At 39.5% G+C, this 26,609-nt stretch overlaps 1 protein-coding gene across 2 annotated transcripts in view; it reads right to left on the bottom strand.

Moving 5' to 3' along the window:
* Positions 1 to 26,609, bottom strand: part of RBMS3 (RNA binding motif single stranded interacting protein 3) — a 1,020,603-nt gene that overhangs the window by 84,188 nt on the left and 909,806 nt on the right. For both annotated transcript variants that reach the window (XM_077268961.1, XM_077268960.1), the window contains exons 8-9: positions 7,288 to 7,334; positions 686 to 782 (exon numbers count right to left, since the gene is read on the bottom strand). In XM_077268961.1, the coding sequence (XP_077125076.1) occupies positions 686 to 782; positions 7,288 to 7,334 (144 nt within the window). The remainder of the gene's footprint in view (positions 1 to 685; positions 783 to 7,287; positions 7,335 to 26,609) is intronic.

The raw sequence follows: 26,609 nt of genomic DNA, 5'->3' as shown, positions 1-26,609 counted from the left end.
TGCTGCCCGTATCATAATAAATCTGCGGCACAATTGCAAATGCCTCATAGTGGTGGCGGGAAGCAGAACTGCAAAATGGAAATCTTGTAATCAGCATATAACTAAGCACTAAAAAAAGAGTGTTATTAATCTTAGAAAATTCTAATTATTTTCATAAACATGGCATAAAAGAATTATTTGTGTAATTATTATTTGTAGTAATTATTAAAAATGAAAAAAAAAAACCCTTCACCTGTTTTATCAAAGAGGACTTCCAATGATTAGAATATAACACGTTGTATGTATGACAATATAAGGCCATGTGCACACCTTCAGTATTTTGCATCAGTATATGTCAGGCAAAACCAGAAGTGGGTGAAAAATATAGAAGTGGTGACATGTTTCTATTATACTTTTCCTCTGATTGATCCACTAGTGATTTTGGCTTACAAATACTGATGCAAAATACTGACGCCTAAAAAAGTGTTGTTGTTCTGTGGAGATCACGTGCTAATTTGTGGTTTAGTATTTTTAGCACCATAACCCCATTTCCATCAATCCCTATTTTCTTATTGTTTTAGTTTGGTTTAGTGTTTTGTGTTCCTATCAAATTGATTTTGGCCAAAGCCTAATACTACTTTGCAATAATAATAATAAATGTATCTTTATTTACAGAAACCTTTCCAGAGCAATACACAGAATATACCTGATATGTAGATACAGGAGAAGCAGCAATAAAAGGAGTGATGGATGTTTGTGGAATCATTCTATTTGTTGCAATGTTGTAAGGAGGAGAATAAAATCTAGAAGAAAGAATGAAAAATGGATGATGGTTAGTGTAATATTTAGGGCTGGAATTACATCTGTGAAAAACATGTTTGAGGCAGCCGTACACATAGAAGAGCTTATGGCCGAGTGCTCTTTCAGCCTACAGCTATCTCTACTGGTTGCACTATGCACAAAAGCATACACGTGGCCAAACAGAATGTTTATAAGTTTTCATAGAAGAGAAAAGATAAATCTGCTGTCAGACACCTCTGGCGGCATGTAATTTAAAGCACAAAAATGTAGGGAGAGATGTGAGGTCACCATACACATTGGATTGTGGGCCAATCCTAACAGTATGGGCAAGTTTGGCTGACTTTTGTCGAATATGTGTGGCGGTCCTTATTTTTTCAACAGCTTAGAACCCATAAAGTCAAAATAACACAGAAATGTTAAAGGGGATGTCCATGTTTGGCACTCTATGTTACTGCAGACTTGTTAATCCTCACAGCAATCGCAGTTAGTGCTATCAGGATACTCCAGTGCCGACGTTGTGAGTAGATGGTCATGTGAATGCAAGTATGTGATATGCATACTCCTGGCCACATTCCAACTAGACATGCATTTACTCGCTTAATGCAAGGGAATTGAGCGAGGCCTCGCACATCTAGTTGGATGTACATATCTCATGCCTGAGGTCACACGACTGCTCGGCCTCTCCATCGGCACCAGAATATCCTGAGAACAGACACTGTGCACGCTGTGAGGATTCACAAGTCTTCAGTCACGTAGAATCACTACAGACCTTTGTGCCAAATCAGGACAACTTCTTTAATTTTTATTTACCTTCCATTTCCACAAAAGACTCATTCACAGCTTTTCAGACACTATTATCTAGAATATGTTGGCATACCGGACTCAAACTTGATACACATGGAATAAGCTTCATACACACTGGCCTGGAGGTGGAAGAATGTATGTTTTAGATCCAGCTCAATGCATGTAGAGTTTACTTTTGGAATACTGGTAAAACGCATCAATTTCAACAGTGCCGAAGCATACCCTTCAACCCTATCTTTATGAAAACGTTAAATTGGGGACAGAGTATTTGAAAATATAATGAGGCAATTTTATTAATATTGTCATCAATTTAGACAGCACAAAACTAGACCAAACAGGCAGAGAATGTGGCAAAATTATTACAATCATACACACTGCATGATAAATTTGACACATTAATTTTCAAATGTAAAATTTTTTTTCTTCCTTACACTACCTCTTGACTGGCTTACTGTAATGTTACTAGGCATTGCATTGTTTAACCCCTTCATGACCTTGGGATTTTCCATTTTTCCGTGTTCATTTTTCGCTCCCCTCCTTCCCAGAGCCATAACTTTTTTATTTTTCCGCCAATTTGGCCATGTGAGGGTTTATTTTTTGCGGGACGAGTTGTACTTTTGAACAACATCATTGGTTTTACCATGTCATGTACTAAAAAATGGGAAAAAAATTCCAAGTGCAGTGAAATAGCAAAAAAGTGCAGTCCCACACTTGTTTTTTGTTTGGCTTTTTTGCTAGGTTCACTAAATGCTAAAACTTACCTGCCATTATGATTCTCCAGGTCAGTACGAGTTCATAGACACCTAACATGATTAGGTTATTTTTTTATCTACGTGGTGAAAAAAATTCCAAACTTTGCTAAAAAAAAATTGTGCCATTTTCCGATACTCGTAGCGTCTCCATTTTTCATGATCTGGGGTCGGTTGAGGGCTTATTTTTTGCATGTCGAGCTGGCGTTTTTAATGATATCATTTCAGTGCAGATACGTTCTTTTGATTGCCCGTTATTGCATTTTAATGCAATGTTGCGGCGACCAAAAAAACGTAATTCTATCGTTTCTAATTTTTTCTCACTACGCTGTTTAGCAATCAGGTTAATGCTTTTTTTATTTATAGATTGGGTAATTCTCAACGAGGCGATACCAAATATGTGTAGGTTTGATTTTTTTATTGATTTATTTTGATTGGGGCGAATGGGGGGTGATTTAAACTTTTATATTTTTTTATTTTTTTCACTTTTTTTAACTTTTTTTTACTTTTGCCATGCTTCTATATCCTCCATAGGAGGCTAGAAGCTGGCACCACTCGATCGGCTCTGCTACATAGCAGCGATCTGATGTTCGCAGCTATGTAGCAGAAATGCAGGTGTGCTGCACAGCTACTGTGGATCAGTAACCATAGAGGTCTCAAGGACCTCTATGGTTACAATGCTGAAGCATCGCCGACCTCCGATCATGTGACGGTGGTCGGCGATGCGATCATTTCCGGCCGCCCGGCCGGAAGCGGTAGTTAAATGCCACTGTCTGCATTTGACAGCGGCATTTAACTAGTTAATAGGCGTGGGCAGATTGCGATTCTGCCCGCACCTATTACGGGCACATGTCAGCTGTTCAAAACAGCTGACATGTCCCGGCTTTGATGCGGGCTCACTGCCGGAGCCCACATCAAAGCGGGGCTTCTGACCTCAGACGTACTATCCCGTCCGAGGTCAGAAAGGGGTGAAAGACACTTCCCAAAATGGTTCAGTGAAGTAAAAGAAAAGTCTAAAAGATAACACGTTGGCTTTATTTTTGGCAGAATTCAAGCTCATTTTGCTTAGTGAGTTTACCTCCTTGTGGTCATTCTGGTCATAAGTGCCATGGACAAATAATTGGTGCCTAAGCTTTACTATTTACCACAAAATTGAGTCTTTGTATGTTAATCATATTTTACTTACCTAAGCTATTTGTATGACACAGTGTTATTTTATCCATCTTGCTGATATTTTTCGCAATTAAGGAATTTATTTTCAAGAAACTCCATTAAAATCTTTTGTATAGTCATTTATTAGCAAGAAGTTTCGTAGCTACAATTGATGGAGAATTTATTACAGACTTGTTCAAAACGTCTCCTGCTGTCAAAGCTATAATCAATATGAAGTCACTTCACGATTGTGAAGTGGATCTCCAGTCCATGAGCTAATGCTGCAGTAAAGCGTGCTGAAGAATGAATGAATAACTCTAATGCTCCACTCTCAACAAATCTGTCCTCATCTCAAGATGCATTTGATTTGTTGTAAATTATAGCTATACTGAAAGCTGATGCTTCCTTGACATGTCTCAAGACACAGTTTAAGGAATAGCTGTTCACTAACATACCATAAGGGTGATTATGTGCCAGTTGTTAGAACATTGCCCAACAAAATACAAAAAATACTAGAGATAGTGAATCTGCTAAGATTTAAATTCATACTATTAAGTGGGTAACAATTTACACTTTTAAAAACAACTTTATATACAGCTCTGGCAAAAATTAAGAGACCACTACATCAAATCCCTGTCACGGGCAGCCCAATCTCCAGACCTGAACCCCATTGAAAACCTCTGGAATGTAGTCAAGAGGATGATGGATAGTCACAAGCCATCAAACAAAGAAGAACTGCTTACATTTTTGCACCAGAAGCAATGTGAAAGACTGGTGGAAAGAATGCCAAGACGCATGAAAGCTGTGATTAAAAATCATGGTTATTCCACAAAATATTGATTTCAGAACTCTTCCCGAGTTAAAACATTAGTATTGTTGTTTCTAAATGATTATGAACTTGTTTTGTTTGTGTTTTTTGAGGTCTGAAAGCACTGGGTTTATTTTTTAAATTTTGACCATTTCTCCTTTTCAAAAAAAAAAAATACAAAATGTATTGCTTGCAAATTCGGAGACATATTGTCAGTAGTTTATAGCATAAATGAACAATTTACATTTTACTCAAAAATATATCTATAAAGAGAAAAATCAGACAAACTGAACATTTTATAAGAACCACAGCGAGTCTTAAATATCCCAATAATAGTATGGATGGACCTCCAAAGCACATTCAATTACAAATCCAACAAAGACAAGAAATATATAGAAAAAAGTCTTGTTGCATACAAAATACTAAATTACGACCAATGCATATAAAAATTTAATCTATAATGAATAACAAATTCATATGGAGAAGAACAGGCTGGCAGCAGTTTAACCATTTGAGCAAAGGGGGACATACAATATAAGGCTATGGAAAAAAGATCCAGACATATATACGTTTGTACCCTTAATCACGTGCATAGTGCAAGTTGCCTATATATATATATATATATATATATATATATATAGTAGAGAGTATAGCCATAAATCACAAGGGCAGAGGTTAATATTACATTGATAAGCATATCATATAATTAAAGGTAAGAGATGCTATGCCAGGATAGTAATAATGATATCCACAACTGCCTAGGCAGCTCATAAGTTACCACCAATATATAATTCACAGTAACAATGTATAATTAGCCATAACATCAAGACCTCTATCCCATATTGATGCCCAAGCCAGTGCACAGGAACCCAGATGCTTTCTGACCTGGGTCTTGAGGATGTGTATATGTTATGCATACTCCCGGCCAGGGCCTGTCTAGTGGGCATGGCCTAGCTCCATTTGCCTGTATAGATCAAGGCCACGTCCTGTGTAGTGATCGACTGTCGAGTAGTGTTGAGCATTCCGATACCGCAAGTATTGGGTATCGGCCGATACTTGCGGGTATCGGAATTCCGATACCGAGATCCGATACTTTTGTGGTATCGAGAATCGGTATCGGGATTAATATCAATGTGTAAAATAAAGAATTAAAATAAAAAATAGGGATATACTCACCTCTCCGGCGGCTCCTGGACTTTACCGCCGTAACCGGGAGCCGTTGTACCTAAGAATGCGCGCTTGAAGGGCCTTAGATGAGGTCACTGCGCTCTGATTGGTCCGTAGCGGTCGCGTGAATGCTACGCGACCAATCACAAAGCAGTGACATCACCTAAGGTCTTTCAAGCGCTTGAAATACCTTAGAAGACGTCACTGCTTTGTGATTGGTCGCGTAGCGGTCACGCGACCGCTACGCGACCAATCAGAAGCTGCGGACGTCTTCTAAGGTATTTCAAGCGCTGGAAAGACCTTAGGTGACGTCACTGCTTTGTGATTGGTCGCGTAGCGGTCACGCGACTGCTACGGACCAATCAGAGCGCAGTGACCTCATCTAAGGCCCTTCAAGCGCGCATTCCTAGGTACAATGGCTCCCGGTTACGGCGGTAAAGTCCAGGCTGCGTCGGAGGGTGAGTATATCCCTATTTTTTATTTTAATTCTTTCTTTTACACATTGATATGGATCCCAGGGCCTGAAGGAGAGTTTCCTCTCCTTCAGACCCTGGGAACCATACAGGATACCGTCCGATGCTTGGTGTCCCATTGACTTGTATTGGTATCGGGTATCGGTATCGGATTAGATCCGATACTTTGCCGGTATCGGCCGATACTTTCCGATACCGATACTTTCAAGTATCGGACGGTATCGCTCAACACTACTATCGAGTAAGCGTGGCCGACTAGAGGGCGCTGCTTCACTCCATACAAGTGTATGAAAGCGATTTGATGCCCACTGGCTGAAACTATGTATAACGCATTCATACCCTTTGGTCCCAGGTTAGAAACCTGCACAGTGTATGCATAAGTCTGCAGTCACGCAAAGTGACTGTGGACTTTTTGATTTTCGCCGGACAACCCCTTTTATGATTATCAAAGATCTGTTGAAAACTGCTTTAAATGTTGTAAAATTTCATAGTTGCCCAAAAACTTAGCAAATTTTAGTGTTTTATATATCATCTCTAACTTTTTGAAAAGTAGGCAGAGATGAGAGAGAGAGAGAGAGAATTTGGCAAAAAACACCCTGAAAAAATGTATCATAATTTATGTAAAAATTTTGCAGCAGAAATTCACTGCAGTCCAATTACAGGGCTATATTTCCTTTCCTGGTGTCTATTAATTAATGGGGTCTAAGGGGCAACATTTCTCCTTATGAAAAGTGACATACCAGCTCTGGCTTGTCAAGGTAAGGAGGCTTATTCGCTGTGCAATGCTCCTCTGGAAAATATAATATGCAAATTATATTATTTTTCCCAGAGGAGCATTGCACGGCGAATAAGCCTCCTTACCTTGACAAGCCAGCTGGTATGTCACTCTCCATAAGGAGAAACCTTACCTCTTAGACCTCAGTCCAGAGCCTCTCACCTAGCCTAATTAGTTCTCATGCTTCGCACTGACGAGGGCCAACAGCCCCAAACACCGTGTCTGCGAATTGAGATACTGATTTGGCTTTTATCCTAAGTCATATTGCACGGCTCGTTAAAGTGTTGACTGTGACTTGTAGGATTGCTACTTCCAACAGGTGGCACTATAGAGTTTAAGTCCTCTTTTTCTCAGAAGAGTCAATTTGCATATTAATGAGTGAACATCTTCCTCCCTTTGACTCTTCATCCGACCTGGATTGCAAAATTCCAATCTTGATAAATCAGCCCAAATGCTTTTGTAGAAATCAGAATGAACTGTAAGTGGTGGTGTATAGTAAATATATTAGTCGGTTTCCAACAGAAAATAATACGGCAGTAAATGTTCTCACATGCAGATGTTAACATAATAACTACTCACCCATTCTGCATAGCTGCTGTTGGGTCGTATGTCAATGCCATTCCAGTCTGTATTTAAGGGAGAAATAATTGACACTTAATAATCAGTCCCCTAAAACTAGAACGGTAAATTACCAAAGTAATAATTAAATGCAAGTTACTCTGAAAACAGAAGACATATTATTAAAACAAAACATTTAGAAATTAATTACATTTTTCAACATGTCAAAGTTTTATAATCCATAATCTTGAACTGTATTAATGAAATTGTGAATGCCGACTCTCTAATTAAGCACAATACTGAAGAAAAAAAAGTATTGCCAACATAGCATGTCACTTAGGGATAATGTTAGGTAGACATATTTTATAAAAAAAAGTAAATAAATGAAAAGAAGGAAATACATACATAATGAATTAATCAAAATGAATAAAGGATACTCTGTGAAAAACACTGGTCTCAGTGGTGTGAACATATCACTTGTCTGCTGCAAGGATGTAAAAGGGCAATACAGGAGTGGTGTCACTAAACAGCGTATTTAGGTTAGCAATGTTCGGTTAGTAATTTTATGCCATTGACTGCATGTAGATACATTTTCATTGATCCTGGAATAAAATTAATGTCTTCTTTTAGCCACGTATTTAGATCCAAGCATTGGTGATGATTCATTTTTTACCAGTCAGTCATTTTTCTAATAAACAGCTCTGAATAACATGCTTGTCATGCATTGTATAGCACTAGGACCAATAGTATTCTATGGGACCTTGCACATGCTCAGATTGGATCCAATGATAGGATCTAAGTCAATGACTTTGTGGAAAGCATGAGACTGCACTCAAATGACACAGTGCCTTGTGAAAATATTCGCCCCCTTGGAACTTTTCAACCTTTTCCCACATATCATGCTTCAAACATAAAGATACCAAATGTAAATTGTTGGTGCAGAATCAAAAACAAGTGGAAAACAATTGTGAAGTTGAATGAAATTTATTGGTAATTTAAAATTTTTGTGGAAATTCAAAAACTGAAAAGTGGGGCATGCAATAATATTCAGCCCCTTAATTTTAAGTGCAGCAAACTCACTCCAGAAGTTCATTGTGGATCTCTGAATGATCCAATGTTGTCCTAAATGCCTAATGATGATAAATATAATCCACCTGTGTGTAATCAAGTCTCCGTATAAATGCACCTGCTCTGTGATAGTCTCAGGGTTCTGTTTGAAGCACAGAGAGCATCATGAAGACCAAGGAACACAACAGGCAGGTCCATAATACTGTTGTGGAGAAGTTTAAAGCCGGATTTGGATACAAAATGATTTCTAAAACTTTAAACATCCCAAGGAGAACTGTGCAAGTGATCGTATTGAAATGGAAGGAGTATCATACCACTGCAAATCTTCCAAGATCCAGCTGTCCCTCTAAACTTTCATCTCAAACAAGGAGAAGACTGACCAGAGATGCAGCCAAGAGGCCCATGATCAATCTGGATGAACTGCAGAGATCTACAGCTGAGGAGGGACAGTCTGTCCATAGGACAACAATCAGTACACTGTACACTGTACAAATCTGCCTTTATGGAAGAGTGGCAAGAAGAAAGCCATTTCTCAAAGATATCCATAAAAAGTGTTGTTTAAAGTTTGCAACAAGCCACCTGAGAGACACACCAAACGTGGAAGAAGGTGCTCTGGTCAGATGAAACCAAAATCAAACTTTTTGGCAACAATGCTAAACGATATGTTTGGCGTAAAGGCACCACAGCTCATCACCCTGAAAACACCATCCCCACTGTCAAACATGGTGGTGGCAGCATCATGGTTTGGGCCTGCTTTTCTTCAGTAGGGGCAGGGAAGATGGTTAAAATTGATGGGAAGATGGATGGAGCCGAATACAGGACAATTCTTGAAGAAAACCTGTTGGAGTCTGCAAAAGACCTGAGACTGGGACGGAGATTTGTCTTCCAACAAGACAATGATCCCAAACATAAAGAAAAATCTACAATGGAATGGTTCACAAATAAACATATCCAGGTGTTAGAATGGCCATGTCAAAGTCCAGACCTCAATCCAATCAAGAAACTGTGGTAAGAGCTGAAAACTGCTGTTCACAAATGATGTCCATCAAACCTCACTGAGCTCGAGCTGTTTGTCAAGAAAGAATGGCAAGAATTTCAGTCTCTCAATGTACAAAACTGATAGAGACATACCCCAAGCGACTTTCAGCTGTAATCGCAGCAAAAGGTGGCGCAACAAAGTATTACATTAAAGGGGTCGAAAACTATTGCATGCCCTACTTTTCAGTTTTTGAATTTCCACAAAAATTTTAAATAACCAATAAATTTCTTCAACTTCACAATTGCGTTCCACTTGTTGATTCTTCACCAAAAATTTACATTTGGTATCTTTATGTTTGAAGCATGATTTGTGGGAAAAGATTGAAAAGGGGGGCGGATACTTTCACAAGGCACTGTATATGAGTGCAATCTGATTTTCACAGACTGATAGAATTATTTTTTTCCATCTTCTTATCCGAGAAATCTGGATCACACTATGATCAAACTCTGCTCATTCTCTGCTCATTCTCTGCTCATTCTCTGCTCAATCTCTGCTCAATCTCTGATCAACCTCTGCATGCTTTGCATAATGGGCCCTATTCACTCAGATGAGATAATACAACCCCTGGCAAAAATTATGGAATCACCAGCCTTGGAGGATGTTCATTCAGTTGTTTAATTTTCTAGAAAAAAAGCAGATCACAGACATGACACAAAATTAAAGTCATTTCAAATGGCAACTTTCTGGCTTTAAGAAACACTAAAAGAAATCAAGAACAAAAAATGTGGTAGTCAGTAATGGTTACTTTTTTTAACCAAGCATAGGGGAAAAATATGGAGTCACTCAATTCTGAGGAAAAAATTATGGAATTATGAAAAATAAACAAATAAAAAAACACTCCATAACATCACTAGTATTTTGTTGCACCACCTCTGGCTTTTATAACCGCTTGCAGTCTCTGAGGCATGGACTTAATGAGTGCCAAACAGTACTCTTCATCAATCTGGCTCCAACTTTCTCTGATTGCTGTTGCCAGATTAGCTTTGCAGGTTGGAGCCTTGTCATGGACCATTTTCTTCAACTTCCACCAAAGATTTTCAATTGGATTGAGCTCCGGATGATTTGCAGGCCATGACATTGACCTTATGTGTCTTTTTTCAAGGAATATTTTCATAGGTTTTGCTCTATGGCAGGATGCATTATCATCTTGAAAAATGATTTCATCATCCCCAAACATATTCTCTTCAGGCAGTCATCTTTAGAAATCTCTTTGGAACGGCACCAAAAAAAAGTTCCAGCATCATCACCTTGCCCAATGCAGATTCATGATTCATCACTGCATATGACTTTCATCCAGTCATCCACAGTCCACGATTGCTTTTCCTTAGCACATTGCAACCTTGTTTTTTCCTGTTTAGGTGTGCTAGGGGTCAATTTCCCACCTCTGCACAGGGGGAATCTTGAGCCATCTCCGCTGCGGTCTCCCAATCTTCTCCTGCCACATTGGAGCCTGCTCAGCGGAGGCGTCGGTCGCAGCATCTCTCTCAGTCTGATACTGTGCAAAGGGTTACTGCTGCCTTTCCAGCTTCTGCCATTGTAGCCAGTACTGGTCAGCAGCGAGCATATGTCTTTGGAACTAAGTCCTACTTTTCCCCTACTGAGCATGCCCAGGGTAAGATCTCTCATTGGAGATCAAGGGTCACATGCTCAGGTACTGCAGCAACTCCCATTGGTCCTCTAGGAAGGTCCTGAAGTTGCTCAAGTTCTGTGGCAGCATCCCATTGGTCCTTCTGGTAAGGTCCTGAAGTTGCTGCAGCTATAAAAGGTTCACATGACCGCACGGCCATGCGCTAGTATCAATCTATGTTATGTGCTTTGCGCCAGTGTGGTCTTGTGTGTATGTATTTAGGGCCCCGGCTGAAATAAGCCCCTAGAATACCGGCACCTCCGGTGAGGAGTTTTGTTTGTATGTATTCAGGGTCCCGGCTGAAATAAGCTCCAACTATACCGGCACCACCGGTGAGGAGTTTGTGTGCAAGACCACTGACTGCTATCAGCACAGCAGTTAGCGGTGTACTCCTGTGAGTCTAACAGGGCACAGTGCTTTCTTTTGTCAGCGACTCTGTGAAGTAACAGAGTTCGCATATAGTGCCATTTGCTAGCAGCAGGTTCCTCCTGCATGGTGGACCCCGGGCAGCGAACGCACCAATAACTTCATCTATTTACTCGGTGTGTTCCACTAGCCCTAACAAGGTGTTAATGATGGCTTTCGTTTAGCTTTTCTTTATGTAAATCCCCTTTCCTTAAGGCAGTTTCTTACAGTTCGATCATAGACATTGACTCCAGTTTCCACCCATTCGGTCCTCATTTGTTTCGTTGTGCATTTCCTGTTTTGGAGACATATTGCTTGAAGTTTCCGGTCTTGATGCTTTGATGTCTTCCTTGGTCTACCAGTATGTTTGCCTTTAACAACCTTCCCATGTTGCTTGTATTTGGTCCAGATTTTAGACACAGCTGACTGTGAACAACCAACATCTTTTGCAACATTGAGGTGATGATTTACCCTCTTTTAAGAGTTTGATAATCCTCTCCTTTGTTTCAATTGACATCTCTCACGTTGGTGTCATGATTTATGTCAGTCCACTTGGTGCAACAGCTCTCCAAGATGTGATCACTCCTTTTTAGATGCAGACTAACGAGCAGATCTAATTTGATGCAGGTGTTACTTTTGGGTATGAAAATTTACAGCGTGATTCCATAATTTTTTCCTCAGGATTGAGTGATTCCATAATTTTTCCCCTATGCTTGGTTAAAAAAAGTAACAAATACTGACTACCACATTTTTTTTTCTTGATTTCTTTTAGTGTTTCTTAAAGCCAGAAAGTTGCCATTTGAAATTACTTTAGTATTGTGCCATGTCTGTGGTCTGCTTTTTTTCAACAAAATTAAACAACTGAATGAATATCCTTCAAGGCCGGTGATTCCATAAATTTTGCCAGGGGTTGTATGTGCTGGTGTGACCCTATCCTTATATGCATTAACCATTAGATGGACCTTCCAATCGCAATTTATAATACCTTGATGTTTTAAATTTCTAACAGTATGCAAAAAGCTTCTAAGCTAGCTAAAAAATGGAGATCTAACTTCTATACAGACACTGTATATTAATCTCCTCCCACATATGGGTGTATCATTAAGTCCAAATTGTGGTATTCATAGTGCAGATAAACATAATAAACATATACAAATGACACCAAACTGCAACAGCTAAGATCAGGGTTACAATTTGCTCTTAGATGTTATGTTCAATAATGACTGTCAGCCTATCACCCCAGGGTGCTGATAGGTTTTATGGTAGTGTGAGCCTGACAATAGACTCAAGTCTGTCAGAAGCCCGGCCTAATAGTATCCCAAAAGTTTTACACTGACCGGCAATAGTTCATTGTAATAATAAGAATTCCATACCACTATTAATCAATCAAAGGATCCCAGTTTTGTCCCCACTTACTCTCTCAACAAGAAATAAAAACTTTAATAGACGTGTTAGCTTCTAAATCCTATCAACTGACAGAAAACAAGATTATTTAAACAATGATAGAAACAAAATCAGAATTGCTGTTTTTTTTTCAATCTCCCTTATATAAAAAAGAGAAACTATAAATAATATGTATCCCAAATTGTTGGCAAAAAAAACAATTGAAACTGATGCTGCAACATAAAAAGTTATCTCAAGCAAACAATAGAATAGATTTTATGATGCTGTGACAAAAAAGAACAAAGGAAGTCACACAAGAAGGGGAGGTTTTATTAGTTTTATGTTTTTTTTAATACTTAATAAACTTTATTAACAGTATAATGAAAAGTTCTGCAATTTTCAAGATTTTGTTATGATGATGCCATGACCACTGGTGTAATTGGTCTATAAGCTTTCTATAATGTCAGGACTGAATTCAGCTTCGATGTGTATATATTATATAAATTTAGACAATCAGAAAGTATTTAATTAAAACCCAAATCAGATATTCTAGCACAGCTTGAGGAAAAAAAGATTGAGAATTTTTCCCTGCATGAAAAAGACATATTTTACGACATGGTATTATGCTGCATATTTAAGGATTGAAAAGCTACCCAGCATTCTTACCTTGTCAAGACTATTAAATTAAATTAGGACTTGTCTTCCATTTGCTGAAGGAAAACCAAGTCATATATTATTCTGCCTGTCTGATGTTTGCACACCATTAATGTTTTATAATGAATTGATGTTCCAATATTATGTTTAAAAACCAGCACAGCGGCACCTGTGATGAAGACGTATATTATCAACTCTTTATCCATTTTAAAGCATCCAATTAATATTTTATATGTTTAAGAAAAAGGAATCATTCTGCTGATTTCGTTTCTATACCATGTCAGTAAATTCCAAGATTGATGTTTTATGTGTCAGGAAATTTGTTCTCCTGCAATTACTGGAGCCTGTTTTGCAATCTTTTTTTTTACAGGAGGGTAATTGTGGCATAAATCTGCCTAATTCAATAACAAATTAAAATGCAGTTGTATTTTAATAAAGATTATCACAAGGACACGATGAGACAAAGTGCTATCAATCAGCATTGTCCAATTACCATACATGAAAGTTTATTTTGGGGTAAGTCAAGGGCAAACTTTGCAACATACTGTATTTAAATTATATTTGTATTAACAAAAGCTTAATAAAATAATTGAGAGGAGTGAATTGAATCATGGCAAATTGAATTTGCTTTGAATGTCTCAAAAAAATTCAAACTTCATTCAATTTACTTGAATGAAGTGATGGCCAGCCATTTAGCTTCAACATTTTTAAGGTTTGGAAATGTGTTAGAAAAATTAATAAATTATACTGATATTGCCCCTCATAGGCTCTGATACCGCAGCTTCCAGGCCAGTCCTCCTTTAGCTTGCTTCCTCCCTCAGGTTCAGGTCTTTTCTTCCATGATTACTATTCGGTGCCTCCAGTGCCCCAGAATGTAGATGTCTAAAGATGGAAGAAAAAGTGTAGCCGGAAAAGCAAAGCAAGCCAATTGAGGAATAGGCGAGGTGCTGTGCTTGGACAGATGAACGGCAAGTTGTGTATATATTTTTTTATCTTCCCCATTTCTTATCTTCTGGGGGGTCTAGAGAATTCATGGCATAATGTCCAACTTTTTCCAACAATTTGACACATATCAAATGTACATAACAAATTTGCATGATTCTAGTGAATCTAATTTTAGCAGATTTTATCATTTCTAATTAATAACAAGACTGTATATATATATATATATATATATATATATATATATATATATATATATTTCACAAAAGCAGGCAGCACTCCATGTTCTTTAAATCAATATGCAGGTGTTTTATTGAGCCCACATCTCCATGCAACGTTTCAGCTCTAACTGAGCCTTTCTCAAGCCTTGAGAAAGGCTCAGTTAGAGCCGAAACGTTGCATGGAGATGTGGGCTCAATAAAACACCTGCATATTGATTTAAAGAACATGGAGTGCTGCCTGCTTTTGTGAAATATATGAATTGGAAACAACCAAGGACGGGTTCTCTGGGCTTTACACCCGAAGATAAGTAGAGGATTTGTGCTGTTCCATTTTTTTCTATTATATATATATATATATATATATATATATATATATATATATATATATATATATATATACACTCACCGGCCACTTTATTAGGTACACCATGCTAGTAACGGGTTGGACCCCCTTTTGCCTTCAGAACTGCCTCAATTCTTCGTGGCATAGATTCAACAAGGTGCTGGAAGCATTCCTCAGAGATTTTGGTCCATATTGACATGATGGCATCACACAGTTGCCGCAGATTTGTCGGCTGCACATCCCAAAGATGCTCCATACAAGGCAGGATGGATCCATGCTTTCATGTTGTTTACGCCAAATTCTGACCCTACCATCCGAATGTCGCAGCAGAAATCGAGACTCATCAGACCAAGCAACGTTTTTCCAATCTTCTACTGTCCAATTTCGATGAGCTTGTACAAATTGTAGCCTCAGTTTCCTGTTCTTAGCTGAAAGGAGTGGTACCCGGTGTGGTCTTCTGCTGCTGTAGCCCATCTGCCTCAAAGTTCGACGCACTGTGCGTTCAGAGATGCTCTTAGGCCTACCTTGGTTGTAACGGGTGGCGATTTGAGTCACTGTTGCCTTTCTATCAGCTCGAACCAGTCTGCCCATTCTCCTCTGACCTCTGGCATCAACAAGGCATTTCCGCCCACAGAACTGCCGCTCACTGGATTTTTTTTCTTTTTCGGACCATTCTCTGTAAACCCTAGAGATGGTTGTGCGTGAAAATCCCAGTAGATCAGCAGTTTCTGAAATACTCAGACCAGCCCTTCTGGCACCAACAACCATGCCACGTTCAAAGGCACTCAAATCACCTTTCTTCCCCATACTGATGCTCGGTTTGAACTGCAGGAGATTGTCTTGACCATGTCTACATGCCTAAATGCACTGAGTTGCCGCCATGTGATTGGCTGATTAGAAATTAAGTGTTAACAAGAAGTTGGACAGGTGTACCTAATAAAGTGGCCGGTGAGTGTATATTTATATATATATATATATATATATATATATATATATATATACAGCATGTTATAATATACATTCATTCATAGAGATATAGTGAATTGATATCTTATGTCAATAGAATATTCATCGATACATTGAGATGCACAAAATGTCACACTGAAATAAAAAAAAAAAATGAGTTAAGAAAAACAAGCAGCTAAAACAGGTAAATCAAGTCCATGGACATAAACTGAAGCGGCTGCTAGAAGCTGTAAATCCTTTATTTACCTAACAGACGGTGTAACATCCCTGCTCCGACCATATTCACAACAATTTGGCTGCTCCATTCCTAGTGGCAGCACAGGCAAAAGTGGGAATGGTGACTCTTCCAATGCATGATTGATAGAGTTGATAACGTAAAAGAGAGTTCTAACTGGCCAATCACAAGGGTCAGTCAGGAGACCAGTAAGAGGTGAAATTTGACAGACAATGTTGTTCAAAGAGTTCTGCTACAGAAAATATTCCGTCATTGTATTTTACATACCCTGGTGTGCTGTGATTATGATTAATCACTATTGAGGCGCAGGTTTGTTCTTTACAATTTTCCTATATAATTCATAAGTAACTTGTCAATTTGCTTTCTGATATTTAGAATTTAGATTGTGAGCCTCATGGGGGGAGTGATCATGTATATAAAACAATGTAGAATATGATATGTAATGTACGTAAGTAAAATGAATAAATAAAACCCCATTTGTTCCCACACAAAAAAAAACAGTTCACAGCCTGTGGATTATGGAGAGGGGGGAGCAGTTGGTGGGTAGCAGAAGGGCAGAGACCATGTATTAGGCATCAGGATTCTCCCGCTGTACAGGATAGATCCCAAGCCTTATCTGCCTCTGCGGTCTCCCATTCAGGTCCAGCCTCTCAGATTGCTTCTCAGCATAGACGTCATTCCCAGTGTCTTGTTCAGACTCCTGGTATTTGCTTGGTTACTGCTGGCTTTCCAGTCAAACCTATAATAACCTGTGTTGCACAGGTGCAGTCTTGTGCTCTGTAAACTAAGTCCAGAAATCACCTTACTGAGCATGTTCATGATGTGGCAGCTCTGGATTGGCCTGTGAGTGTTTCACGGCCGGCTGGGCATGAGTGTTTGGGGTGGAGCCTCATGTTTAAAAGGCTCTCAAAGGCACACATGGTGCGCTAGTATCATTTGCATTTGGCTGTGTGAGTGAGACTCTACCAATCTGTATGCATGTGTTGTGTGTCTGTAATCTTGGGACTGTACACGTAGGCAGGCAGCTAATGTCAGTGGGGGCAATTAGCCGCTGGCTTAGCATCTGGTTCCTACATGTGTGCTGTTAGCATAGTAGAGTTCCAGAGCAAGCACAATCCTAGTCAGGGTATTATGCAGAACATGTTTAGTTTCTGTTTGCGAGTGACACAGCTCAGTTGCAGAGCATCTGTTCCGTTTCTGTGTGCGAGTGACATGACTTAGTTGCAGAGCATCTGTTCTGTTTCTGTGTACGAGTGACACAGCTCAATTGCAGAGCATCTCTTTCATTTCTGTGTGCGAGTGACACAGCTCAATTGCAGAGCATCTCTTTGATTATTGTGTGCGAGTGACACAGCTCAGTTGCAGAGCATCTTTTTCCTTTCTATGTGCGAGTGACAGAGCTCAGTTGCAGAGCATCTCTTTAGTTCCCGTGTGCGAGTTCAGTTCATGTGCTGTTAACACTGTTTGGTGTTAACCCAGCATATCCAAGTAGTCGCTCGCCTTGTGTTCCGTCATTGTTCACACTAGCAGCAGTTTAACATCTCTGCACGGTGGACCCCGGGTTGCGATTGCACTTTATTATATTTACTTAGTGCAATCTGCCAACCTTAACACCTTGATTCAGAATGCTGAACATATTACTTATTTCATAAAAAGATAGACATAAAGTATCAGAATGCACTACACTTACTACAGCCACCTAAGGAGTGATTGTGATTTTATATTGTAATAATAGACATTCGTAAAAATAATACACAATTTCATGTTTGTTCATCTTTGACAAAAAAAATATTTCAAGCCTTACACATTGACATTTTGTATTATACTGAATTGAAAGCAGCTTCCCCTTAGAAATGTTTTAAGGGATTGGCAAGAAAATCTGCAACCTGATGTGCCTTTCACTAAGAATAATGCCTGCCTTGGGAGATATATAGTAGAAATTAATAGCAGGTACAGATATTTGACATGTCTAGACTTTCCATTCCCATTCTCTCTAATCTAATAAGATTGTGTTCATGACTACATTACCTGATTCATTTTAGTGAAGACATCTAGGCTGCAGTGACTTTTAAAAGCCATCTTGTTATTTGAAAAGTCTGTAACATGATTATCCAAAACATTTTGGATCATACAAGATGATGAAAATGACATAGATTTAGTCTTCAATGCTGGTTCAGTCAAATTTTGTTAGCATACACATATCAATACAAAATTATATTCACAAGTTTTGACCAAGGGGCCCATACTGGTGATAACTAGGGGGCAAAACTGCATGATACTTATTAGGAATGTTAAAGGGAATCTTTAGAATGAAGAAGAGATGAGAAAACTATCCCCGCCCACTCCAGGCTCTAGAGGTACAAAGTCCATAAACATTGCGCTGCTTATCACAAAGGGAGGGGGCGTTGCCAGACTAATGTAGTAAAACAATGTTAGTTTCTTAGTGATAAATCCTTTACAGATTGTAAACAACAGTATGAACTTTGACAAGTGACACATCTCAGAATTCTGTTTCAGCCTCTATCTGTCATGTCGGACACTGTTCAGACCAGGTCGTCTGACAGACAGCGGTAATTCCGCGTTTGACCACTGTTTGCTCATTGGCATCGGCTAGTTTTCGTCTGGCTTCTCCGGGGTTAATTTATCTGATCCTCGGGTTGGAAGCTGGGCCATGCCCATTTCCTTTAAATGGTTCTCCTGATCTTTGGGCATCGCCGATTATAGCTTCTGTCTTATCTGTAGTTATCTCGGTCCGGAGTGAAGAGCTGGTTGTTGGAGAATCGTTGCTGGTGGTGTATTTTCCTTCGTCTTATTTACTCCTTCCTATATTTGTATTTATTTTGCCCTGCACCTTTATAGTGTATTCCTGATTGACTGCGGCGTGGTGTATATTTTCCTTTATCCTTGTTTGTTATAATTGTGGGTATTGGTCTATTGCATTCACTGGGTGGTGGGCGGTGGTGTTCAGTCTAGGGCTGAATCAGGAATCAGGGGTGAGGGTGGAGGCCTGAACATGCACACCTTCAGTGTAAACTTCAGGTAGAGGGTCAGACAGGGTTACCCTAGTCTGAGGGAAATTGCAGGGGCCCGGGTTATTAGCTCTCGCCCTCCTTGTATCCCCGTGACACTGTCTCTTGCTGTCTTCAGATTTCATAGCAAAGATCTGCTGACAGATTCCCTTTAATGTGCTGGTGCAGAGAAGAAAAAAATCACAGCACACGCTAGACTTGTCCATTTTGTAAGAAGTGAACCATGCTTACTACCCGTTATTACATGTACGTGCTTTGATATTTCATGTTTTTGTTGCATATTTTCAATTTTTATGTTTTCAATACAATTTATATTTTATTCTATGAAGCTCTTGTCTTCATAATTCTGTAGGTATTATTATTATTAGCTGGAAATTGTTTGGACAAAATGTCCTTACGTTGAGGGGATGGCAGAATGGTGTTGAACCTTGGAAAATATGGGAGGTCTGGAATTATGTAGGTCAGTTAACCCAGTATCCCTTTTTCTCTGCACCACATATGCACTGTGATGTGTTTGGGTTGGATATTTTTGCTAATATTAAAATTGTTGGCTGTATTATGAATGATGTGTAATAAAGTTTTTTAAAAAAATTAATTGCACTAAATTCCTGCAACATCTGGGATGTGATCTGATGAGTACATAAGGACCTAGTCACATTTGTAGTTTGTAAATATTATTGGTCTAGGAAATGGAACATTTGCAGTTGTGTTATGGCTTTACCATAATTGCAGTAAAAGCAAAAAACAATTACACGATTTAAAAAAATTGCAGGAAACAGTGCATTTTTTGTTACTGCAAAATTATGAATCAATGCTCAAAACATGTGGAAAGATTCTTTTCAAAAGATAGAGAGCGATGATCGTAAATAGCTGAAACATTTTACTGCATTTTAAAAGCTTAAAGATTTCTTAATTTGATTTGAATTTAATGTCTACATTTTTCATTTGTTTTTAAGTGCAAAAGAACTAAAGAAAACAGTACTTTGAGACATTCATGAAAGCTGCTGCTTGCTTTGAGAGTAGCATTAGTTAGTCATTGTCAGGATTTGATGTTAAGTTAAAAAAATTACACTTTTTAAACTAATTTCAAATACATTTTAAGACGGCGGGACTTCATATGACGCATTAGCAATTATATATTATGATACAAGACGATAAAATGGATTTAGGGAGTAATTGCTCATTCCTAATGTGTTTTTGGTTTCTTTTTAATTTAATAACGTGAAGGATTCACACGATGAACTGGTTATGAAGCACTCTGTAAACTTTAGCTGTGTCGTTATATCTCAATTAGTGTTATGAGAAAAGAAAACAAGCAACATATACTCAATAGTCAAATATTACGCTCTTTCACTCATAAATATTTATTTACTGTATCTACAGATGTGTTCACCATAACCTTTCCACGAATTTCATTAAAGTTTCCCTGTGTTTGAACTTACATTCAATTGAAATGTATTGCGGCACACAGACCGATTCTCTGCACCGCAATACCAGTGCCAGCCACTGTCCAAACAGAGGACTGTGACTGACGTCGGCAGTACCACCATAGCTTTGCATGATGTTCACTGCCATGCTCCACCCCAGCTGTAGGGAGGAAGAGGAATCTGTTCATCATCAAAGCGAGATAAAGTGATATGGATTTTTTACGCGTGTGTAAAGAGCAACAGAATGTGAGACAATATAAGTACAAGACGGAGAGATTACTAAAAGATGGGACCAGATTGGGGACATTACTTAAAGAAGGGGTCAAGGATGGGGACATTACTACAAGATCGGAACATTACTACAAGATGGGGGCATTACTATATGATAGCAATCAGGATGAGGACATTATCACAGGACAGGAGACCATTACTACAGGACGAGGGACTTTTATGGGACAGGGGACATTATTACAGTCCTGGCGACATTATTATAGGATGGGGTTCAGAATTGCTGTTAGGGGCTAATTGTAAAGCAATATAACTTTTACGCATTTCAAAACCTTAGAGCATGGATTCTTAGTGAACATTATAAATGGCTTTTTTTACTGAACCTTTGGATTAGTGATGGATACATCTTTCCTACATTCCTTGGGACCGGCTGCCTGGACCACTTGGCTCATCAGACCAAGGATTTTGCATCATAGAAAGGTGACCTGAAAATACATTTTTCCCATTGTGTTTATATAATATATACTGTGGGAGTATCGTATAGTTTATATACAGTACAGACCAAAAGTTTGGACACCTTCTCATTTAACCCCTTTACCCCCAACGGTGGTTTGCACGTTAATGACCAGGCCAATTTTTACAATTTTGACCACTGTCCTTTTATGAGGTTATAACTCTGGAACGCTTCAATGGATCCCAGCATTTTGACATTGTTTTCTTGTGACATATTGTACTTCATGTTAGTGGTAACATTTCTTTGCTATTACCTGCGTTTATTTGTGAAAAAAACGCTAATTCGGCGAAAATTTCACAATTTTCCAACTTTGAATTTTTATGCCCTTAAATTACAGAGATATGTCACACAAAATACTTAATAAGTAACATTTCCCACATGTCTACTTTACATCAGCACAATTTTGGAACCAATTTTTTTTGTGTGGAAGTTATAAGGGTTAAAAGTTGACCAGTATTTTCTCATTTTTACAACACCATTTTTTTTAGGGACCACGTCACATTTGAAGTCACTTTGAGGGGTGTATATGATAGAAAATACCCAAGTGTGACACCATTCTAAAAACTGCACCCCCCCAAGGTGCTAAAACACACATTGAAGAAGTTTATTAACCTTCAGGTGTTTCACAGGAATGAACATTTAAAAAAATGAACATTTAACTTTTTTTTTACAAAAAATTTACTTTAGCTCCAATTTGTTATATTTTACCAAGGGTAACAGGAGAAATTGGACCTCAAAGGTTGTTGTACAATTTGTTCTGAGTATGCTGATACCCCATACTGTATATGTGGATAAACCACTGTTTGGGCGCATGGCAGAGCTCAGAAGGGAAGGAGAGCCATTTGACTTTTCAATGCAAAATTGACTGGAAATGAGGTAGGACGCCATTTCGTGTTTGGAGAGCCCTTGATGTGCCTAAACATTGAAAATAAGTGACACGATTTTGGAAAGTAGGCCCCCTAAGGAATTATATAGATGTGTGGTGAGCACTTTAACCCACCAAGTGCTTCACAGACGTTTAAAATGTGGAGCCGTAAAAATAAAAAATCATATTTTTTCACAAAAATGATATTTTCGACCCCAATTTTTTATTTTTCCAAGGGTAACAGAAGATATTGGACCCCAAAAGTTGTTGTACAATTTCTCCTGAGTACGCTGATACCCCATATGTGGGGGTAAACCACTGTTTGGGTGCATGGCAGAGCTCGGAGGGGAAGGAGCGCCGTTTGACTTTTCAATGCAAAATTGACTGGAATTGAGAAACTAGACCCCCAAGGAATGTATCTAGATGTGTTGTGAGAACTTTGAACCCCAAGTGTTTCACTGCAGTTTATAACGCAGAGACAAGAAAATAAAAATTATTTTTTTTACCACAAAATTATTTTTAGCCCCTGTTTTGTATTTTCCCAAGGGTAACAGGAGAAACTGGACCCCAAAAGTTGTTGTCAAATTTATCTTGAGTATGCTGATTCCCCATATGTGGGAGAAAACTACTGTTTGGGCGCATAGCAGAGCTTGGAAGGGAAGGAGCGCCGTTTGGAATGCGGACTTAGATGGAATGGTCTGCAGGCGTCACATTGCATTTGCAGAGCCCCTGATGTACCTAAACAGTAGAAACCCCCCACAAGTAACCCCATTTTGAAAAATAGACCCCCAAGGAACTTATGTAGATGCGTTGTGAGAACTTTGAACCCCCAAGTATTTCACTGCAGTTTATAACGCAGAGCCGTGCAATTAAAAATTATTTTTTCCCCTAATGTTGTTGTCCAATTTGTCCTGAGTACACTGATATCCCATATGTGGAGGGGAACCACCGTTTGAGCGCATGGCAGAGCTCGGAAGGGAAGGAGTGCCGTTTGGAATGCAGACTTAGATGGATTGGTATGCAGGTGTCATGTTGCATTTGCAGAGCCCCTGATGTACCTAAACAGTAGAAACCCCCCACAAGTGACCCCATATTGGAAACTAGACCCCCCAAGGAACTTATCTAGATGTGTTGTGAGAACTTTGAACCCCCAAGTGTTTCACTACAGTTTATAACAAAGAAAATAAAAAATCTTTTTTTTCCCACGCAAATTATTTTTTAGCCCACGGTTTTGTATTTTCCCAAGGGCTACAGGAGAAATTGGACCCCAAACTTGTCCAATTTGTTCTGAGTACGCTGATACCCCATATATTGGGGTAAACCCCTGTTTGGGCGCACGGGAGAGCTTGGAAGGGAAGGAACACTGTTTCACTTTTTCAACACAGAATTGGCAGGAATTGAGATCGGATGCCATGTCGCGTTTGGAGAGCTCCTGATGTGCCTAAACAGTGGAAACCCTCCAGTTCTTACTGAAACCCTAACCCAAACACACCACTAACCCTATTCCCAACCCTAACCACACCCCTTACCCTAATCCTAACCCTAATCCCAAATGTAAATGTAATCCAAACCCTAAAGGTACATCACACTAAGCGACGCTGCAGCGATACAGACAACGATTCCGATCGCTGTAGCGTCGCTGTTTGGTCACTGGAGAGCTGTCATACAGACAGCTCTCCAGCGACCAACGATGCCGAAGTCCCCAGGTAACCAGGGTAAACATCGGGTTACTAAGCGCAGGGCCGCGCTTAGTAACCCGATGTTTACCCTGGTTACCAGTGTAAAATGTAAAAAAAACAAACACTACATACTTACATTCCGCTGTCTGTGCCCCGGCACTGTGCTTCTCTGCACTGTGTAAGTGCCAGCCGGAAAGCAGGGCACAGCGGTGATGTCACCGCTCTGCTTTCCGGCCGCTGTGCTTACACAGTGCAGAGAAGCAGAACGCCGGGGGACAGACATCAGAAGGTGAGTATGTAGTGTTTGTTTTTTTTTACTTTTACGCTGGTAACCAGGGTAAACATCGGGTTACTAAGCGCGGCCCTGCGCTTAGTATCCCGATATTTACCCTGGTTACCATTGTAAAACATCGCTGGCATCGTTGCTTTTGGTGTCAAACACGACGATACACGCCGATCTGACCACCAAATAAAGTTCTGAACTTTAATCAACGACCAGCGATATCACAGCAGGATCCAGATCGTTGCTGCGTGTCAAACTCAACGATATCGCTATCCAGGACGCTGCAACGTCACGGATCGCTAGCGATATCGTTTAGTGTGACGGTACCTTTACCCTAGCCCAAGCCCTAACTTTAGCCCCAACCCTAACCCTAACTTTAGCCCCAACCCTAACTTTAGCCCCAACCTTAACCCTAACCCCAACCTTAACCCTAACCCCAACCTTAACTCTAACCCCAAACCTAGCCCTAACCCCAACCCTAACCCTAACCCCAACCCTAACTGTAGCCCTAACCCTAACTTTAGCCCCAACCCTAACCCTAACTTTAGCCCCATCCCTAACCCTAATGGGAAAATGGAAATAAATACATTTTTTTAAAATTGTATTATTTTTCCCTAACTAAGGGGGTGATGATGGGGGCTTTGATTTACTTTTATAGCATTTTTTAGTGGATTTTTATGATTGGCAGCTGTCACACACTAAAAGACGCTCCACATTTTGAGAGCTATAATTTTTCCATATTTTGGTCCACAGAGTCATGTGAGATGTTGTTTTTTGCAAGACGAGTTGATGTTTTTATTGGTACCATTTTCGGGCATGTGACATTTTTTGATAGCTTTTTATTCCGATTTTTGTGAGGTAGAATGAACAAAAACCAGCTATTCATTAATTTCTTTGGGGGGCGTTTATACCGTTCCGCGTTTGGTAAAATTGATAAAGCAGTTTTATTCTTCAGGTCAGAACGATTACAGCAATACCTCATTTATATTTTTTTATGTTTTGGCGCTTTTATACGATAAAAAACTATTTTATATAAAAAATAATTATTTTTGCATCCCTTTATTCTGAGGACTATAACTTTTTTATTTTTTTCGTTGATGATGCTGTATGGCAGCTCATTTTTTGCGGGACAAGATGATGTTCTCAGCGGTGCCTTGGTTATTTATATCCGACTTCTTGATTGCGTGTTATTCCACTTTTTGTTTGGCGGTATGATAATAAAGCGTTGTTTTTTGCCTCGTTTTTTTACGGTGGTCACTGAAGGGGTTAACTAGTGGGACAGTTTTATAGGTCGGGTCGTTACGGACGCAGCGATGCTAAATATGTGTACTTTTATTGCTTTTTTTATTTAGATAAAGAAATGTATTTATTGGAACAATATATTTTTTTTTCTTTATTTAGGATTTTTTTTTTTTACACATGTAAATTTTTTTTTAACTCTTTTACATTTACCCAGGGGGACATCACTATATATATGATCAGATCGCTGATCTGACACTTTGCAGTGCACTGTGTCAGATCAGCGATCACACAGGGACTGCAGTGAGGCTTGCTAGCTCCTGCTCTGAGCAGGCACTTGAAAGCCACCTCCCTGCAGGACCCAGAAGGCCCCCCGCTTCCATTTTGGATCAGGGCCTGCAGGGAGGAGGAGGTAGGAAACTCTTGGAGCAACAAGATCACATTGTGTTGCTCCGAGGGTCTCAGGGAAGAACGCAGGGAGCCCCCTCCCTGTGCGATGCTTCCCTGTGCCGCCGGAATGCTGCGATCATCTTTGATGGCAGAGTCTCAGGGGTTAATGTGCTCCTGGCACATAGTGCCGGATGTCAGCTGCGATAGTCAGCTGAAACCCGGCCGCAATCGGCAGCGTTCCTCCCGTGAGCACGGCTGATTGCGCTGGACTTACTATTCCATCCATGGGAAGTAGGGCCCACCCCATCCCACCCGGATTAGTATGTCCAATGGTAGAAAGGGGTTAAAGATTTTTCTGTATTTTCATGACTATGATAATTGTATATTCACACTGAAGGCATCAAAACTATGAATTAACACATGTGGAATTATATGCTTAACAAAAAAGTTAAGTATATAATGCACTTGGGGACACTTTCAAAATTTTCCCATTTCTTAAAGTAATGATGGTCACTCATTTTTCTTTGCTTAGCTGCTTTTTTCTTGCCATAATACAAATTCTAAAAGTCTATTCAGTAAGACTATCAGCTGTGCATCCACCAGACTTCAGCACAACACAACTGATGGTCCCAACCCCATTTATAAGGCAAGAAATCCCACTTACTAAACATGACAGGGCACACCTGTGAAGTAAAAACCATTCCCAGTGACTACCTCTTGAAGCTCATCAAGAGAATGCCAAGAGTGTGCAAAGCAGTCATCAAAGCAAAAGGTGGCTACTTTGAAGAACCTAGAATATAAGACAT

This window comes from Ranitomeya variabilis, chromosome 6 (genome assembly GCF_051348905.1).
Source record: "Ranitomeya variabilis isolate aRanVar5 chromosome 6, aRanVar5.hap1, whole genome shotgun sequence".
NCBI lineage: Eukaryota > Metazoa > Chordata > Amphibia > Anura > Dendrobatidae > Ranitomeya > Ranitomeya variabilis.
This window is presented reverse-complemented; position numbering and strand designations above follow the sequence as displayed.